The following is a 15,244-nucleotide window of genomic DNA, read 5'->3' on the forward strand; positions in this document are numbered from 1 at the left end:
AGGCAACCATCCAAGTTGCCCTAACAGTGCCTGTCAGCAGCTGCTCGTGCGAACGGTCCTTTAGTGCACTGCGTCGGCTGCACTCCTGGCTGCGTCAAACAATGGGTCAGAAAAGACTTCACAGTCTTGCAGTCATGTCTATTGAAAAAGACACGATTCAGCATCTGAGTCACAACAGAGTGATTGACCGATTTGCCACTCTTAAAAACAGACGTCATTCTTTGATGCTTCCACCCACCAAGTAACTGGTGATTGCAGCCAGAAAAATGTACTTTTTTATTTTCAGTTTTTTTTCTTGTTATTGATGCGGCAAACAAATTTCCTTTGTTTTTTTCTTGTACTGTATTATAAAGCAGACTGAAATAAAACAATAGATCTATTGGTGGCCTAGGATGTTTAATCTGTCCAAAAAAGTAGGAAAACAATTTCTCAGTCTTTGTTTTCTGTTTGTGAAATTTTGTGCTCATTCACTACGTTCGTTCATGTCGTGTACATCTCTTGGGGGTTAAGCCCCCCCTGTCCTTAAAACCTAGTGACGCCCCTGGTAATGACTAACTACTCCTGACATTTTGGAGACGTTAGCTCTTTATACAGTAAAGTTACAGTGGCTGATCCTGCCACGATTTGTTCCCCGGTTCAAATCACGGACAAACAGTATCCCACAGCTGTTTATGTTTTTGAACCGATTTTGCACAGAGAGGCATTTTTTGAAAAATGTATTGATAGCAATGTTGAATATTATTACACAGGAAACTACATGTAAAACAATTACACCGTGAAGCCTCTGCCTTTCTAAATGGAGGGACAGTAACTGCATGTGTATATGTAAGTATGTAAAAACTGAAGATAGTCAGATTAACAGTATTTTGTCTCTATCTGCCATTGTGCAATTCATCTCATGTAAACAATAACGTGATGCACAGCGTGACCTGAGAAAAGGCACATACCTTTGAGTTGCGTGATGAACTCTGTATTCCTCGTCCAAACGCAAAAAATGAGTTTTAAAAAATCTCCGTTTTCGGTGATTCGAAACGCCGTTTAAGTGTGGACGAAACAGCTGCGTTTTCAAAAAATACCGGTGTAGGTGTGGACGTAGCGTAAAAGAGTTAGTAGTTTATTTTATTACTACCTGTCATTTATTGCAGATTACTTGTATTTGTTTAATTGTTTACTAAATGTTTGAGGTGTGAAATAAACCACAATGGAGCAAAATATGGGTGTGTGTGGTTGGAGGATGTGTTTGTGTGTGCGCGTGCGCGTGCATGGAGGCGGGGGGCACGAACATTTTTCTTGTAAAACAGCAGCAAAAAAAAGTTTGAGAACCACTGCTCTAGCAGATTGTTACATGGAGAAACATTTTGAATACCAGCGCGCTGATCCACACAGGTGTGCACACAGGTGTTCATTGTTCATAGACACAAACTACACTTTTCTTAGCTGCTACCTCAAAGCACATTGTGCGCTGTCGGTCCTGCGTGCTGCACAAAAACATTTATTTTTTTAGTATTTACTGTTATTTACACTTAGCTAGATTCATGCAGTGGTGTTGTGTTTATTATGTTGCTCTCTATTTTGCTTTTTTCCTCTCTCAACAGGTGATTCAGGAGATCTCGGCAAAAAAAAAAAACATTGCTCGTACTCATGCTGCCCCATTTGCTGGGAGTAAGGGCGCCCTCCGTTTGCGAGGTGCGCCTGCTGCTTGCTGCACAGGGAGGAGAGGGCGGGGCAGCGGGGTATTCACTGGCTGGCTGGAGCATCTAATAACCAACTCGCAAAATAAAACAAAATAAAAACAAACCAACAAACACGAAACACCAGACATTATGATACAGACTTATAATTTGCACCGATGTTTTTTTTCCCGAAATTCTATACGCGAAAAGTGAGCGCGAGAGCCCTCGGTGTGCCTGCTCGCTGCTGAAGTCAAAGTAAACTTTATTGTCATCTCCGCTACACACAGTCCAGTATATAGAGAGACGAGACGACGAGGCTCCAGTTACAGCAGTGCAAGTAAACAAACAATAAATATAAGAAGAGTAAGAAAAGGTCTATTAGGTTATGTTGTGGCGATCCTCGGGTTGAGGGATTTGTGTTCATACTGGAGTGCAAAATTAAAACCAATGGAAGATGGACAAGAAAAGTTCAAAGCCATCAGGTGCTCAGTTTAGAAAAAATAGAAAAGAAGAGGAAGAGAAACGAGCAAAAGATACAGGTAAGCAGATGTGTCATTGGATAATGGCAGGTCATCCTGAAACAATCAGAATCAGAATCCTTTATTAATCCCTAAGGAAATTATGTGGATTTCAGTTGCTCCAAAAAGAAATGGTAAAAATAGTAACAGTAACAGACTAAACTCCAAACAATACATTGTTACAGATTTTAATATTAATTAGTCATTGTCAGTTGTTGATTTGTCCTGTTCTCATTGTATGACGAATTATGATGGCTGTTTGCATACTATGCATACTCTCTCTCTCTTCATATGTGTGTGTTTCTCTCTGGTGAAATGTTGTGTGTTCGCCCGGGGCACCAAACAGACTAGGACCGCCACTGCCCATCAGTAACAACTAAAAATAAAAATAAAAAAGAATAACAAAGGTTGATCAAATGGACCAATACGGCGAGGCCTTGATGATCCACTTGGTAAAGTAAATTCGTTGGGTATCTTTGTTGGCCTTCAGACAACAATTTTGATGACTAAAGAACCAAACGGGACAGGCAAAAAACAAACAAACAAACACACACACAAACAAAAAAACCCTGCAGCCCTGTGGCCATTATTGGCTACATGCTGATTATTACCATTGATTGATTTTTTTTTCCCCATGCAGTTTTTAAACAGGAAATAAGTTTAAAAACCACATTTGGTGAATAAAAGAGGACAGAGAGGTTTGTGTTCACATTACTCCCAAAGACCACGAAATTTACATTTAATCCAAAAGATAATAAAAAAAGATCAGAATAGCATAAAATTTTTATTACTGGGTTGCAGTGTCACATTTATTTCACATTCATTTGTGAAAACATTTCATTATATAAATAATGGGGCATGTGCTCTTGTTTACAATCCCCCCCCACACACACAGCAGTGACATGATAGCTTCTGAAAATGAAGCCTAAACATAAACATATGCAACAGTATCCAACCGAACAGCCAGATATCCACACGCAAGACTTTCAGCAAGGCCTTAGAAAAGACTGAGGCTCACGAGAAAAGGGTAGATGCATTGCAGTGATAAGACATGTATTGCACTAGCATAGCTGTTCAAGGCTACTTGTCACTTTTGGAGCGATGCGCACAGACACACTCAAACAGAAAAAGACTATTCCTGCTAGACGTGCTTCTCAACTGCAGCGCAAAAAAAAAAAAAAAAATTCCCCTTCTACTGATTATAATTAATTGCATTTGAGGTTTCTATACAAATAGGGGAGTGCTTATTTCATCTAACTTTAAGAACAACAACAAAAAAGATGTGTACATGCACAAAGAAAAGGCAAAGGCATACAGAACTGTAAATATCCACACATAAATAGAAATTTAAAAAAAAAAAGCCACTATAGTTTATTTGTCAAACTTTGTGAAATTAAAAAGTTTGACTAAGAAATTATTTCCCTATGGATAACCTGGAAATAAAGTACCATTTATTTCTGGAAATAAATAAGAGACACTTAAGGGCAGCTGCCCTCTGAATTAGACAGGCAAAAATATAATTATGAATGTTTAACTTAATCGCACATACTTTCCTTAGGCAAGCCTGAAGATTCATGCAAGGTGTTCCTTATTTGTACCATCTCTCAAAACACATTAAGGTGGAGCAGCCTTCAAAGAGTCACTGACAAAGGAGATGGCTTTAGAGAGAAAAGGAGCGAAAATTGGCGATGGGAAACAGACGCGCTGCCCAGACTTTACGCTCTACAAATTTTAGAGATTGATGAGGATTGTTGGCGAGCCAAGGCCCTCTTCCAGCCACGGTACAGACGAGGGGGTGCAACGCTGAGCTGTGCGCCGATGAATGCGGCGGAGTCGCCGTAAGTACAGTATAATAGAAAGCAAAACGATGAAGAAGCAAGCCAGGAATAAGTAGTGATTGTTGACAAAGGAGAAGCTGTGTCGCCAGTGAGAGTGCGCTCCTTTCAGGCTTTCCTGTTGGATGTCCCTGGAAGAGGTCACAACAAGAACAAGTCACACATATTACAACAGTTTGGGAAACAAAGACTGAGAGTTCTGTAGTGAAATCCAGCTCAACTAACCATGGCTGCACTCATTCACATGAACAGCATTATTTTCACTGGGCAAAATGACTTAAAGCTTGATTAGTAAACTGACAAGGAAAGGGCAACATGTGCGAGAAAATCCATCTTACCTTAAAGGCAGAAACCGTGTTCTGTAAAGTATAGCTCCAAGAGTCCACTGGACCTCCTTATCGTAGACCAATAAAGCAGTCTTTAGGTTTTTATAATTGGTTGGAAAAGAGAAGCCTGTGTGCAATACTTCATACATCCATGCCGATTTAAAACACTGGTACCTGCAGACAGGAAAAATACAGCACATGCTGAACATTCATGCAGCAGAGATATTGGAGGAACGTGACAAGTTATATGTTGTTTTCAGAAACTGCTGGAGAGTCCTGACTTACTTCAATCTATGGAGATCTGCATGTGAGGCATATAACCCAGACTCAAAGCGTTCCCTCAGAATCTTCCACTGGGTGGCACAATAACTCTGTAAATGTTTAATAAAAATGTCTGCAAAGTTTCCAATGATAAGTGAATGATAAACATTAGTATAACCATTCTAGTGCTCAAAATAACTCTACTCCACTGCTCAAAAGGGTTAAAGGAACACTGGATCATCACAGCCTAAATAAAGTTAAACTTGAGGGATCAATCCACCCTAATAGCAAGTGTGAGCCATTGTGAATCAACTTCACCTGCTTTCAATCAAATTGAAAACAGGTACAGTGGAGAGGTAACAAAACACATCTCAAAAAGGGAGTGGTTTAGCAGGTGGTGAGCACCATTGCCATCATCCCTGTTTACTGATGGCACTTGCCACTACTGGTAGCATGAGATTGTTCCCCCAGCCCATTCAAGTTGCACAGCTACTCGAGCATGGTGCATCCCTATGACAATGGGGTTTACTGTCTCCCAGCACAGTCTCAAGAGTGTGGAGGACATACAAGGAGAAGGGCATCAACTCAGCAAGCAAGACTGAAGGACCAGGAGGAACACTTCCAGAGCCCTACACGAGCTAGGGGGATACTCATGTGTATGTCACTGACTAAACTGTCAGAAAGAGCCCATGAAAGTGACATCAGGGCCCCGAGTCCTTCAGCAGGCTCTGCGCTCACCACCTAGTACCGTGGAGCTCTGCTGGCACTTAAACTTTTTTAGCGCCACTCACCTTGGCAGCCTTGGCGTACTTCGAAGCATTATAATCTCCACCCATGCGCAGCACATCCTCCATGCAGTAGTAGAACTCAGAGAAGCCATAGAACTGACTGTTGCTGTAGTCAATTGCCGGCTGGTAGACGCCATTGAGGGAGGTTTGGGTGTCATTGGTGCGGTTTAGGAATGGCTGGAGAATTTGCCTACACTGGTCAAAGTCTCCAGTGCCTCGCAGATACAGGTGCTGCGTAGGTGGGCCGATCTCATCCTGCAGGTCAGTGGGTAGACATGGGTCCAGCAGTGGAGACTCCACTGTTTCACCAATATGCTGATCTAAGAGCCTGAATAAATATAATAAATATCCGCAATACTGTGTAGTGCCACCTTTAAAAAAAACAAACAAGCCCAAAAACAGTTTAATTAAGCCAAGAGAATGACCTGCAGATCTCACCTGTTTCGGGCTGCAGTATTTCTGATGAGATTCTCCTCATATCTTTGGCGTGCTGCATTTCCTCCATAACCCAGAAAGGTGGACACATAAACACGATACACATGCTCTGTGCGATGCACGTCACACCCCAAGTTAAACTCAGCCAGTAAGTTCTTGGCGATTTCCTCCTACAGAGCAAACACACATCAGCACGAGAAGTGACTCCCTCCCTCTACTTACGCATATTCAAATTTACACACCCGCACTTCTAAAGTGCGTGTATGCATATAAACACACCTTTATTATTAGAGCAGGGCAGCCATAGTCGAGGCAAGAAAATAAAAGAGAAAGCTAAATATTGTGTCTCAAATAAGGCATCTCAAAACATCAAAGAAGCAGAGATGAACTATCAAGGGAGGCTACAGTCAATCAGTGGCATATTTGCTGAGCCTGCAGCTGGCTTACAGTAGAGTCAATAGTGATGAATGGAGAGTAGATCATACAGGTTTTACCAGGAAATGATAGAGGGTGGAAGAAGGGGAGTGGGGGAGAAAAACAGAGGGTGAGTGGCAAAAACCAAAGAGCACGAAAACAGAATTGGTTGTGGATAATAACCTGCTGTGGAGAAGCAAAGCTTACAGTTTTGGGCACTTCGTACGCAATCTGTGTGGAGACACCACCCATGTCCAGGACACCTGTAGTCCTTTTCCTCAACAGCATCTCCTGCTGATCGCCGCCTGGAACATGTACCTCCACTACAGCCTCGCCGTCTTGGGTGATCGAGAGCAAAGGGGTTTGAGATTCAGTTAGTGAAGGCGTATCGTATGAGCACCGCGTTAGCAGATACAAAAGTCTCCATGGATTTAGTTAACATGCAGCACAACAGCCTTTTAGTGGCAAAAACTTAGTACACAACTGCAATGCTACCTTCTTGGATTCTTACCATTGTGCACATGGTCAAATCTTCCAAGGACAAAGTTGATTCCAATCCAAGCATAGACACCTAAAACCAATAAATACAAAGTAAATTATGATATAAGGTTTAGTGTCAGAAAACTTTTCAGTGGCTACAAAGTGATGAATCAAATAAACTCCCACTGTATTAAATATAAAACAACACAAACCATTCTCATTCTGTATAACACACTGATGTTCATTCTTGTGTACTATAAAATTTCATGTTGTAATTTTATGTATTTGTTGCCTGAACTACATCGTTGTAAATTGTCTGATGATGTGTTAAATTTCTTGTTTATTGTTTTCGTCTAACGTGCCAGGAACTCGATATTTTCACTGATTTGTTCATTTACATGCACTGTCCCTTTGAAATAAACAAATTCAAATTACGTTTCCATTTACGCACCTTCTTGTTTTCCAGAAATCACTTCTACGTGGGAATCCGAGAAGAGGAAGTTGAAGTGGACTGGGATATCTGTGCGCAGATCCTCCAGAAGTGCTTCCTGTTGACTGAAATCAAACAAACAAAATAACAAGAACTTTGCTATTTTTAACTGTAACTCAGGTCAGCTCAGGTGTTAACAGATTTGTAGTTCACGATTTTATTCTTATTGGGGTTTTACTTTTCGGGTAGGATTCTCATTCCAGCTGTGCACAGGACATACAAGGGTGTTTCCTGGTGCTTGTGTTTGGGGATGTGCTGGGCTGCAAAGCTCAGCAGTGGGTATATATAATCACTGGCTTTCTCCGGTGTTTTAGCCAATTCGGAAATACCTGAAGGAAAACACACATTAGATCGCAGCGGGTAAATAAAAGGCAGTACAAGATGCTGAAATGCGTGCATCACCATATAATATTGTGATAACAGTTTGAGCCAAACACTGGACATCTCACCTGGCTTGATTTTCATGACCACTGGCTTGCGGTTCTGATCTCGCATTTGCCGGATGTCCAGCAGTTCGTGGGGATTACCGTTGTGCCGGGGCCAGCAGTACACGAACACCCTGGAGCCACTGCTGCCACAGTCCACTACCAGACCGTAGTTCAGGTTGGGGTTGGTTGTGTCTGTTGCGTCGATATCAGTGACCCTGGCTAAATGCCTGTTGAGAATCGTAAAAGTTAGAAATGATGCTTCCCATGTTTACTAGGACATCTACAACTGGATAGTAGTTGTGTAAAACCTGTGGAAGTGATTTTCCTTTGTGATCCAGCTGACGTGCCCCTTTCCAGCAACAAGCAGCAGGTAGAGCAGCCCTATGAGGCAGACCACTAGACTGATGAAGAGCAGCTGTCTGATTGATGGTATCAGGAGCCGAGGAAGAACCTGGGATGAGAGGCTGAAGTGCCACGAAGCTGGGAAAAGGCACGAAAAGCTGATCCTGTCAACAAAAGGTAAGAGAGCCTCAGCAAAGTATGAAACGTCACAGATATGTGAAAGGTATGCAAGGAGAAACCAACCTTCCCATGATGGACATTTCTTCTACTTGTTGCTTTACTTATCACTATAAAGCATGAAGCTGGAAGATGAATATCTGCCTTGTTCCAAACGTCCTGATGTCTTCATTTATCATTGTGACCTTTTAGGGGGCAATGTTATAAATTAACAGTTATTCGCATTTTATTTTGAGGGGAACTTGAGCTCTTTTATCAAGAAGGCCCGCAGAGCCGGTACGACACAGGACATGTAGCATATTATCGCTGTAAAGGCAACGTATTTAAACTACAGACAGACATTAGCCAAACAGGAAAAGCACTGCTTATAAAAGGAAAGCCGATAAGCGCTCACACGACCTAACATTTGCGTTTCAGACGTTTGTGTTTAATAACGTTTGACTTTGGTTGTAGTAGAAAGCTAAATGATCCTATTTTTGCGCGTTTTTACTGATCGTCACTATAAAACCGGTAATGTGACGTGTTCACAGCTCCTAGCCGGTTTATTACTTACTAGGAAAGGTGTGAAAATCCCCCCTTTTCTTGAAAATGCAGCGTTTATTAGCAGCCAGATGCTAACCTCTGGCTAACTAACGTAAAGGTACGAGAAGGAATCCGGTGAGTGACGTGGTAGTCGAGACGTGGTGATTGATTTTTATCTCCGCGTAGCCCGGATCGGAAGCCTGTGAGCAAACAGCCGCCCGTCTTGTTTTTTTCTTCTTCCACGTCTAATGTAGGGATTATTGTGCAATACCGCCACCTACTTCCTGGAATTAGGTAAGAAATGATCCCCAGGTGATGTGAAATCATCGTGTTTAAAGGGAGAAGTTAGGAAAGAAAAAGAAAGGTGTCAAAGGTTTATACTGAGTTGTGCGCACGGATGGACACCAGGGTAAGGAAAATGACTTTTATTGACTGACAGGCAGAGATCATGTGCAGCAAGTTCAGGTGATTAAGGACAGGTATTGAAACGAAGACACAACACGTGTATGAATGAGATGGAAACAGTTTAATATGCGAGAGGTAGGAGGACGAGTTTAATTACTTGGGGTCAAATATCCAAGGCAATGAGAGAGAGGTGAAAAAGAGAGCATACAGTGTGGAGTGTCAGGAGTGATTTATAACAGAAAGGCAACAGCAAGAGTGAACGGGAAGATTTACAAGATGGTAGTGAGATCTGCTATGGTGGGTGGTTTGGAGATGTTTGCACTGAGATGTTTTCATTGGGAGTGACCAGAATTGACAGGATTAGAAATGAGTACATCAGAGGGACAGCACAGGCTGAGCGGGTTGGAGACAAAGGTAGAGAGGCAAGGCTGAGATAGTTTGGACATGTGCAGTGGATTGATAGTGGATATAAAATCATAAGTCATACACAAATCCACTCATGTGGTATTTAATATAAGATTTATAGCTTACTGAAAAGACAAGACATTAATATTGACTTTCTAATAAGTTTGAAAAACAATAACAAATGATTTAAAACATGGTATAAATTATACAGCACATTTTCAAATGTATCCAAGTTACTGTAATAACTCTTTTTATATAAGACAAGTCATCAAGTGTAATTTCAATATGTTCTCTCAGTGCAAAAATAACCTGTGATAACCTGCCAAAACTCGTAGAGCTATAGTAGAACCTCACACTATAAAAGGTGCACAGTAGTTTTATTTGCTGTACGTGAATCCACTGGTAATCTCTTCATTATGCCCAGACAATTTGAACATTACTGCACTTCTTGCAGGCCAGCCACTCGGAGCAACTAATTTGCCAGCAGCAACTCACATCCATATACTTCAGTCTCTTGCTCTGCTGTAATAAACTCTTCACTGTTCTAATCGTCACGTCTGTCCGCTGCAGATCAACGTGGCGTACCCGACCGAGCGGCACGAGAGGTGAGCCTGTGGATTCTGCAGAAGCACGCGGCTCATAGTTCTCTGTGCGTAGCACACTCTGTAAAGTGTAGTCCAAGGGGCACGGCAGGGAGACGAGTGAGAGCTTCTCCAGTAAAGGGGAACCGGTCAGGAGACACCTGAGGACCGTCTTCAGGGACATCCAGAACATGGCAGGCTTTATTTGGCTGTGCTCATAGGAGAAACTTCAGGGAGAGACAAAGAAGATGAGGAAAGATCTTTGATAGATTGCCAAAGTCTTGTCTGCTTATCAAAATATAATTTTCTGGCCTCATTTCTTAAGTTTCAAATAATTACTTCCTCTCACTTTATTTTGTTATATGCCACAACACAGATAGGTGCTACCGAGGCAGAAAAAAAGCTTAAAAAGAAGAATATGAACACTATAAAGGCCAGCGTTATCTGTACAATAGGGCCTCTTAAGCCTGGCAGCAAGAATAGACTTGATTTTCCTCTAATGGCATGATTAAATGTCAGATTGATGTGAAACATCATTATGAGCAGCCTACTACAAGAACACACAAAGAAACAGTGTAGAATCTTTACTGACGGGCAATACTTCCTGGTATACCATAAATAGTACCTCAGCAGTAACCTTACCTGAGTGTGAGAGAGCAAAGGTTAGGCAGACGTGGAAGATCTCCATTGTCCTGTTGATCCTCCTCATGTTCTATTTGTAGGAAGGAGGGAGAAGGCTCAGCAGAAATGAGCAGGTCTCTGAGTCTGGGACAGGCCCTGATGACTGGCAGGAGTCTGGTGTAGGAGTTGGTTTTCACCCCTTCAAGTGTAAGAGAAATCAGAGAGGACCCTGCAACTAACAGAGAGGGAAGGAGGTTGTCCAGATTTCCTGGGAATTGGACTGAGAGTCTCTGCATCTGACCGGACCAGGCCTTGAGGCCCGCGGCTAACACAGATACCTTGCTTCCTCCTCTAGTGTTTTCATTACTGTCAACACTCACAGACATGGAGCAAATGCCTGGACATAAACGACCTAAACTATCCAGAGAGTCAAAGGTTAAGCCCTTAACATCCTTCAGTTTCAGGGCAAAGTCTGACTGTGACCGATGTGTCCTTTTTTGCCCTGACTGCCTCTGAGAGCAAGGCGGCCCTTCATCTCTACTTGTATCTTCCTCACTCCCACTCCTATACTCCTCCCATGATATCCCCTCCTCCTCTTCATCCTCATTTTCTCTATCCACTGCTGTTTTTTCTCTCCTCATTCTTAAATTATCCTTGCCCTCCTTGTCCCTTCTTTCCTGCCAAACCTGTTCCAGCTTGGCAACTCCTTCCCTGCTTGTAAACTCATCTGCCAGGCTGAACTCTCTGTGCTCGATGAGGCAGCAGGCCTTTTCTATGCCCTCCATGGCTACTCTTTCCAGGGAGGGGAGCGAGAGAAGGAGGTAGGCTGCAGCAGCCACAGGTTCTTCCTCTTGTACCCCAAACCCAATATCCAGAGCCAGCAGACTGCTGAGGGGAAGAGGAGCCAGGGTTGCAGGAAAGGATGAGGACTGATCAGAGCAGGAAGTGGAAACAGAACTCTGAGCTTTAAAGGGACTGCCTGAGGATGAGCAGAAAGCCCCACCTCCAAGAGGAAGCAATGCACCTGGGGAAAGCAAATGACAGTGGGATACATCTAGATGCCGCAACAAACGGCAACGGTGAGCGATTGTTCTGATTACATGCTTGTCACAGGACATGCCAGTCAGAGAGAGGGAGCGCAAAGCAGGAAGGCCATGGAGGGTTTCGGAAATGACCTTTGAAGGTAGCTGCTGGGCTCCAGACAAATCCAGACTCCTCAAATCCTGAGACAAAAACACAGAAAATTCAGACTCACAATAAATAATCAGACAGAGTAAAAGATGAGACACGGACATGGAAGCGGTGGTTTCTCTCTAACCTGGCAGCGTGCAGCAATGTGAGTGCAGAGGGCTGGGGTGACCAAAGCAGGACAACTTTCCAGAGACAGACCTCGAAGCTGGGGAACCAATAGGAGGTGGAGGGCTGCCCTGGACAACTTCTTTCTGCTGCACAGCAGGCATGTCAGCTCCTCAACCAGTTCACTGGCTACAGGCAGAGTTAAAGAGTAGAAAAAGAAACATCCACAAAGATATCATTAAGACACGTACAGCAGGGGATCACTTATAGTGATTTAATCAAATCTGTGCTGCTGCTTTTTTAAATTTCTCCAGTTATCATTTTTTAATTAACTCACTGAGTAAGTTGAAAGGCCCCATGATGTATCTGAATGAATATTGATCCAGGTAGTTATCGGTATAGTCTTTCACCCACACTTTTTTCATGTTGTCAGCAAGGCTTAGCAGAGACAGCTGCCTCAGTGAAAGGACCGGACCATCTTCATCTGTCCTCCAGCAGTCTCCTGTTCTCTGCCTCCTGCGCCCAGGTCTAGCCTTCGCCCCACCACGTTCAGCCAAAGCCCGAAATAGGGGCATTGTGGGATTTCAGCTGACTTCAGGGCTGAAGTGGTCAAATGCAACAAGTGATGAAGGGTTAAAAGTAGAAATTGCTTTCTTTCATAAATTCATAATGTTGATAAGGAGTTTTAACTCTTGTGTAATTTGAATGGTGTCATTAGGATTGAAGTTATTTTACCAACAATGTTAAAAAAAAACCCCCATATATAGACACATATAAAACTGACACGGTGCACACACCCCTCCTCTCACCGATCAGCGTTCATATCTAAACATTAAAACATACTAGCTGATGTTAATAACTACTTTGGTGTTCGTGTGTGAATGAGAGTGTGGGTGGTTAACCAAGCTACCAAGGAGTGAGTCCCCTTGTCCTCAAGACCTGTGCCCCCCAGCTGTGTGGAGTCTTTCATAAACTGTTTATGCTGAGTCTGAGTCTGCAGAGGGTCCCGGTGATGTGGAAGACATCATGCCTCGTCCCTGTACCAAAGACGCCTCGTCCCAGTGGCCCCCAGGATTACAGGCCCGTGGCACTGACCTCCCACATCATGAAGACCCTGGAAAGGCTCATCCTGGACCAGCTGCGACCCATAGTAAGACCACATCTGGATCCCCTTCAGTTCGCTTATCAGCCTCGTCTCGGAACAGAGGACGCCATCATCTACCTGCTCAATCGTGTCTACACCCATCTGGACCAGCCGGCGAGCACTGTGAGGGTCATGTTTTTTGACTTTTCCAGTGCTTTCAACACCATCAGGCCGACCCTCCTGGGTGATAAGTTAGCAGCGATGCAGGTGGATGCTTCTCTGGTGTCCTGGATTGTTGATTACCTGACAGGAAGACCACAATATGTACGTCTCCCACAGTGTGTGTCTGACAAGGTGATTAGCAACACAGGGGCACCACAGGGGACTGTCCTCTCCCCCTTCCTCTTCACCCTCTACACCACAGACTTCAGCCACTGCACAGAGACCTGCCATCTTCAGAAGTTTTCTGATGACTCTGCGGTGGTTGAATGCATCAGCAGGGATGATGAGACAGAGTACCGGGCTGTGGTCGACTCCTTTGTCACGTGGTGTGAGCAGAATCATCTGCAGCTCAACGTGGCAAAGACCAAGGAACTGATTGTGGACTTCAGGAAGACCAGGAAACACTTGACCCCTGTTTCAATCCAGGGGGTCAGTGTTGACATTGTGGAGGACTATAAATACCTTGGAGTACACATTGACAATAAACTGGACTGGGCTAAAAACACCACAGCACTTTACAGGAAGGGCCAGAGTCGTCTCTATTTTTTGAGGCGACTGAGGTCCTTCAACATCTGCCGGAAAATGCTGAGGATTTTCTATGAGTCTGTTGTGGCCAGTGCGATCCTCTATGCTGTTGCATGCTGGGGGAGCAGGCTGAGGGTCGCAGATGCCAACAGACTCAATAAACTGATCCGTAAGGCCAGCAATGTTGTGGGGATGGAGCTGGACTCCCTCAAGGTGGTGTCGGAGAGGCGGATGCTGTCCAAGATAAAGACAATGTTGGATAACACCTCCCACCCACTCCATGACATGTTGGTCAGTCACAGGAGCTCGTTCAGTGAGAGACTGAGATTACCGAAAAGCACCACTGAACGACACAGGAAATCATTCCTGCCTGTGGCCATCTCCCTGTACAACGCATCCACTTAACACACTGTTTGCTGCTACAGCTACACGTTTCTTTTCCAAATATTTATTTATAAGTGACTTATGTATGTATGTATGTATGTATGTATGTATGTATGTATGTATGTATATATATGTATGTATATATTGTACTATTCTTAGTTAGCGTATTGTCTGTCTTGTCTTAATGTTGGTTTAAAATGGAGCACTGTAACAAAAAATAATTTCCCCCAGGGATCAATAAAGTATTCTGATTCTGATACAGTAAACTGTTAACTATCAGTGCTGCTGTCTAACTAACTCGCCTTTGTAGTTACGGAAAGATTGAAAGGAGCAGAATGTATTGTTTAGAATAGTTTCCAGTGCACTGACACCTACCTGGCAGATGTAACAGTGTGCTGTCTTGTCGTTATGCGAAAACAAAGCACAGTTGTGCCTTGCTCTGACGCTTTCAACACTTCCTGACTGGACGCTCGTCATATGGAACATTTGTCCCTGAGTTTTGTCTCCCAGGAGCACTTCGTGTCAGGTTGCCTGACTCAAGTGAACTTCCCCGGTCTGAAAGTCCAGCGGAAAAAAAGCAGTGCTCGAGACTTCACTGGTAACCCGGTAGGGCTTTCTGAAAAACTTAGGGAGGGACCGAGTGTCACTGAACGTCAAGTTACGTTCAAGGTCAGTGTGAAGTTTCGGAAAAAAATGTTATAAATGCAAATTAACTGATTATTATCACTTTTGTTATCTTATCTGCAAGCAAATTGTCTATGAATGTAATACTAATCATTAATTAAGGCGTTCTGTATTACTCTCAGGAAAAGTCTTTTAATTATGTGCCTGTAAAGTAACTTTAAATGCTGATATTCGTGAATCTTATAAATGAATCTTGAACTGTGTTTAAGATACTTGTTGTTAATTAAAAAGGTTTACAACCTTCCAACATTTACTTATGTTGCAATGCCACGACGCAAAATACGAATACTTTATGTAATACCACTTTGTACCACACGATGGTGCTGCAAGACAATAGTAGGACTGAGT

General features: G+C 43.2%; 2 protein-coding genes across 3 annotated transcripts; both read right to left on the reverse strand.

The window, feature by feature from the left end:
• Positions 1–2,989: 2,989 nt before the first annotated feature.
• On the reverse strand, positions 2,990–8,844 carry entpd4 (ectonucleoside triphosphate diphosphohydrolase 4). Of its 2 annotated transcripts, none has more exons than XM_085368109.1 (13): positions 8,721–8,844; positions 8,234–8,352; positions 7,957–8,154; positions 7,670–7,875; positions 7,399–7,549; positions 7,182–7,285; positions 6,762–6,821; positions 6,458–6,588; positions 5,840–6,006; positions 5,405–5,729; positions 4,638–4,723; positions 4,365–4,526; positions 2,990–4,157 (listed from the first exon to the last, which is right to left on the reverse strand). In XM_085368109.1, exons 2-13 carry the CDS (start codon positions 8,248–8,250, stop codon positions 3,923–3,925), a joined length of 1,842 nt encoding a protein of 613 aa, XP_085224235.1. In that variant the 5' UTR covers positions 8,251–8,352; positions 8,721–8,844; the 3' UTR covers positions 2,990–3,922. The 2 variants fall into 2 exon arrangements, with proteins under 2 accessions (XP_085224235.1, XP_085224234.1); XM_085368108.1 differs by having other exon boundaries at positions 6,434–6,588.
• Positions 8,845–9,823: 979 nt separating this feature from the next.
• On the reverse strand, positions 9,824–14,650 carry LOC146621072 (uncharacterized). The gene is made up of 5 exons (XM_085368110.1): positions 14,588–14,650; positions 12,335–12,597; positions 12,020–12,186; positions 10,723–11,924; positions 9,824–10,307 (listed from the first exon to the last, which is right to left on the reverse strand). The coding sequence occupies exons 2-5, from the start codon at positions 12,570–12,572 to the stop codon at positions 9,914–9,916; spliced, it is 2,001 nt and encodes a 666-aa protein (XP_085224236.1). The 5' UTR covers positions 12,573–12,597; positions 14,588–14,650; the 3' UTR covers positions 9,824–9,913.
• Between the last annotated feature and the right edge of the window lie 594 nt (positions 14,651–15,244).

The sequence above is a fragment of the Diplotaxodon limnothrissa genome, linkage group LG12 (assembly GCF_057381915.1).
Source record: "Diplotaxodon limnothrissa isolate DT_005_m linkage group LG12, D_limnothrissa_male_GT1.1, whole genome shotgun sequence".
Taxonomy (NCBI): domain Eukaryota; kingdom Metazoa; phylum Chordata; class Actinopteri; order Cichliformes; family Cichlidae; genus Diplotaxodon; species Diplotaxodon limnothrissa.

Bases quoted from the DNA above. Each gene is read 5' to 3' on its own strand.
- entpd4 (XM_085368108.1), bottom strand. The intron at 7,550-7,669 runs GTGAGATGTCCA...GTTTTCCTTCAG, and splicing joins GGTCATGAAAATCAAGCCAG to GTATTTCCGAATTGGCTAAA. The intron at 4,527-4,637 runs GTAAGTCAGGAC...TCCTGTCTGCAG, and splicing joins GCAGATCTCCATAGATTGAA to GTACCAGTGTTTTAAATCGG.
- LOC146621072 (XM_085368110.1), bottom strand. From the start codon at position 12,572: ATGCCCCTATTTCGGGCTTTGGCTGAACGTGGTGGGGCGAAGGCTAGA. The intron at 11,925-12,019 runs GTTAGAGAGAAA...TTTTTGTCTCAG, and splicing joins ACATTGCTGCACGCTGCCAG to GATTTGAGGAGTCTGGATTT. The intron at 10,308-10,722 runs GTAAGGTTACTG...CTCTCCCTGAAG, and splicing joins CTTTGCTCTCTCACACTCAG to TTTCTCCTATGAGCACAGCC.